This window comes from Gadus chalcogrammus, chromosome 23, assembly GCF_026213295.1.
Source record: "Gadus chalcogrammus isolate NIFS_2021 chromosome 23, NIFS_Gcha_1.0, whole genome shotgun sequence".
In the NCBI taxonomy this organism is placed as follows: domain Eukaryota; kingdom Metazoa; phylum Chordata; class Actinopteri; order Gadiformes; family Gadidae; genus Gadus; species Gadus chalcogrammus.
In genome coordinates, this window is record NC_079434.1 from 7,739,857 (window position 1) to 7,744,057 (window position 4,201).

The 4,201-nt window shown below is 39.5% G+C and overlaps 1 protein-coding gene across 2 annotated transcripts in view; it reads right to left on the reverse strand.

Moving 5' to 3' along the window:
* LOC130377128 (sialic acid-binding Ig-like lectin 10) overlaps positions 1-355 on the reverse strand; it is a 7,805-nt gene extending 7,450 nt beyond the window's left edge. The window contains exons 1-2 of one of the 2 annotated variants that reach the window (XM_056584114.1): positions 283-355; positions 73-176 (exon numbers count right to left, since the gene is read on the reverse strand). In XM_056584114.1, the coding sequence (XP_056440089.1) occupies positions 73-124 (52 nt within the window). In that variant the 5' untranslated portion in view covers positions 125-176; positions 283-355. Of the gene's footprint in view, positions 1-72; positions 251-282 lie in introns of those variants that run through there. The other variant, XM_056584115.1, reaches the window with a different exon arrangement.
* Positions 356-4,201: the final 3,846 nt, after the last annotated feature.

Sequence of the window (4,201 nt, forward strand, 5' to 3'; positions counted from 1 at the left end):
ACTCCTCGTTCCAGTTGCTTGGTTGTCATGTTATTGAAACAGTTAAAATGTTACCGATGTAAATGAACCAACCTGGTACTGATAGAAGGAAAGCTAGAAATCCTCTTGCTGCTGATCTATTCATAGTGAGTCCTCTCCTCTCTCACTATGTTGTTCTGGGAGATATTTAAACACACCTGGATAAAAAAACAAATAAACAATTAAAAACGACATTAAAAACTAACCCTAACCCTAAGCAAAACTCTATGAATTAGATTCATTAACCATAGCAATGCAAGTTACAAGTTAGTGTAGAGGAGGAAGCTGGTCTGACTACTAGTCTGTGGTTCCAGTTGATGCAGTTAGCCGAACAGACACCAAACAGCATTGAAAGACTTCCTTCCTCTTCACACCAAGATTCACAGAAGAAGGAACAGAAGACTACTGGCCCTATCATAGAATCACCTTTTTAGACCACAATGAACAGTACAAAGTGTCTTCTTCTTTCACCTTCTGCTTTTTAAAAATATTTTTATTATTCTTCTGTCCTTCTGCTCCTTACTCAGACAAAAACAGGCAGGTAAACACACATGCACACATACAAACACACTCACCCACACACACAGACAAACACACAGACAAACACACACACACAGACACACTGACACAGACGCACACACACGCACACACATACACACACACACACACACACACACACGCACACACACACACACACACGTAAACCACAGTGTTTCAGAGTTTTCCCTTTTGTCAAGTCTGTTGTCATTCTTACTTCTCATAGGGTTGCTATCCCCAACACTCATGTGTTCACGTCTGAAGTTATCTATACATCTATTTGTAATTTAATAAATGAACAGGAGCAGAATGAGGGGGGACTGTCGTTATTGTTATTTTTTTTCAATAGACGTTGCATATTATTATTTTTAAAGGCAGCAAACAATCATCAAGCGTATTGTCCAGCTTCAATTGAATGAATGAGACAATATTCAGTCCCACTATTTAAATCCTGCTGCCGGTACTGGTTCACACACTGGGGTGCTTGTTTGACGGCGCTTACAACTCTGAGGTTCCTCCCATCTCCATCGGTAACCCTTCATTTTACAGTCCCCTAATTACTAGGTATTTACCCGGTAAATATATGGTAAATCATAGTGTATTACTGGGTAATTACCCCTGGTAATAAGAAGGTAAATACAGAGGAATTACAGCTGAAGTACTAAGTAAAACCTCCACTATTACCGAACTCAACTCAGTACCGTGTAGTTGTAACTGTTTTAGGTTGGTAATAACTCAGATATTGTTGTGTACTTCTTAGGAATTTAGGCAACCAATTAGAAACACCTATCAATTCAAGTTACACTTGTAGTTATCATAGGTTTATGTTGCTAACAGCATAAGTTTAATGATGTACTATCTACAAATTAGCATATCACTTTCCAATAAATTACTTTTTCCTACATTATTAATAGCTACACCCACGTAGAAAGGGGGTAGGGGCGTGTTCACATAGGCAGTATTTTTTTTCATGTGCGAGTGGATGTTTTATATAATTTATATTCCCATGATACAGAGTTTTTGTAAAAAAAAAAAAACGCTGCCAGCGGTTATTTTTTTAATGCTCTGGGTGGATTTCAAGTTGGGAAAAGTTCAACTCGCAAAGATAAAGCACCCGACGTCAGGCAGTTTTTTGAGAGCTGACCAATGAAAAAGGACTTACGACACTAGGAAAGTCCTCAAAACACGTATTGTTTAAATATGGCTTGCCTCATGTGGGTGTCTTGCTTTATTATTGAAGGCGCAACGATGCGCAAGGTTTCAAATTGACTCTTGTCGAGTCTGAAATACGCACTGATCCGTGCATTATCAAACCGTTGCTCTTGTATCAAATTATGAAATGCACCCTACTGCTGGCGTCCCCGGTTTATATCATGCACCCACAAACGGGGAGGTTCGTCGTTATCCTCGTCGTTGGCATCTACCGCCAAAACGGCTAAAGGGCTAATTTTCTCATCCTCGACATTGTAACTAGTTGACACTGATACAAGTAGCGTAGTCAAACCACTTTGATACTGTAACCGATTTGCAACGTATACGTGCCCTAGAACATTGTGCTCTAGAATGAACGAGACAAAACCCCCCTGTCAGTTTTTTAGTTGGTAAAAAAACGCTTTGTTCAGGTGTTTTTTAATATAAAAAAACTGCCTGTGTGAACACACCCTAAACCTTCCTTTTAAAGTGCCCTAATTACTAGGAATTTATCTGGTAAATATATGGTAAATAATATATTATTGGGTAATTACCACTGGTAATAAGAAGGTAAATACAGAGGACCTACAGCTTAAGTACTAAGAAAAACCTCCACTATTACCCATCAACTCAACTAAGTACCGTGTAGTTGTAACTGTTTTATGATTGTATACTTCCAAGGAAAGTAGGCAACAAATTCTTTTAAACAACTCTTCTTGTACCCATCAATTCAAGTTACAATTGTAGTTCTCTAAGGTTTATGTTGGTAACAGCCCAGGTTTAATTATGAAATATCTAGAAATGAACATATTACTTTCCAATAAATTACTATTTCTTATTTAGTTATTTATCATAGCTGCTGATGTTTGATAGACAGCAGAGACGCGGCTGAGCACCGCAGACCGTCTTCCAGTGCTGTTGCGGTCACAGTGATGTTTTTATCCTTAATCATAATTTCATAAGGTGTAACGTGTGTGCTATCGAACACAGACCACTGCACAACAACACCATTCCAGTTGCAGAGATTGTTGAGATCAGGCCAGTCAGATGATCTAACCCAAAACCGGCGGCATGAGTGTCCAGTTTACCGTTTGCTTTCTTACGGAATCCTAGAAAGCTGTGTTGAAGAAAAAGGAATGTACACGTCTTTAATTATATCTGTGTAAACTTGAGGCAGGTGTATTTCCTCCAGAGAGCCCTCATCATGATGTTACGTGGGAGAGTTCCGTTGCAGAAGCCAAAAAAACGTAATCAAAATTTGCACTCTCCTGTTTGAAATCATCTAGCCTGTAGCCGTTTTTAAACAAAACACATCCATCCCTTGCCTCTCTATATAGGCCTTTTGCTTAGTGGACAAGATGTTTGCATCCACCAGCCAGGGAAGGCTATGTCTAAGAACGCATTTCATGAACACTTCGTAAATTGTTGTTAGAAGGCTAATATCCCTCCAAGTGCTGGGGTCATTCGGCACATTGTCGTTTGTGGGTATTCTATGAATTAGTGCTCCTTGCCATGATTCAGGAACACGTCTGTTAATGAGACAAGTGCTGAAGATCGGTAATAGTGTTTCTTTCCACCTGCACACACACACACACACACACACACACACACACACACACACACACAAAACCAGACTCACACCCATTAATCTTCTGGCCTGCTGATCCTAACGCACACACCTGGAGGCAGCTGAACAGACACAAACTCTAACACACACACACACACACACACACACACACACACACACACACACACACACACACACACACACACACACACACACACACACACACACACACACACACACACACACACACACACACACACACGTGTGTGATGTCTGGTTAATTGAGTCTTATTTCTCAGAGGATTGCTATCCCCAGGATGTGGGACAGCACAACTTTAGAGAACAACACTCATGTGTTGCTCAGTGAATGATAATCTTTCTTTTAACAATAGTTTCTTGTTTTTTTCCCACAGACAATTTCCATCATCGGACAATCATACAGTAAAACCATCCTCCCTCCCTCCATCCCTCCCTCCATCTCTCCCTCTCTCCACATTAAAAAGAAACACTGAAAATACCTGCAGTAAACAACAAGAAGAGCAGGAGCACGAGTGCTTTCCGAATCAGTTATGATATTGTTGGGAAAAAATCAGATGCATTTCAACAAATTACCGAGTCATTTCCAGCATTGAATTTTGATCAAGTTGGTTGAGTATATCAAATATAAAATAAAAAGTTGGGCTTATTTTTATCAGATTTTTATTTTTCAATACTAATTTGTTCTATGGATCAATATTTGCTTTATTACAAAAAATGTCATGAAATATCCCAAATCTTACTAAACAGACATCTTTTCACAGTGATGGTGGGACCTGAGTAGAACGTATTGTATTGCTCTTAATCACAGTCACAGCCTCAAAGGGCTTCACACGCCCACATTATAGGATT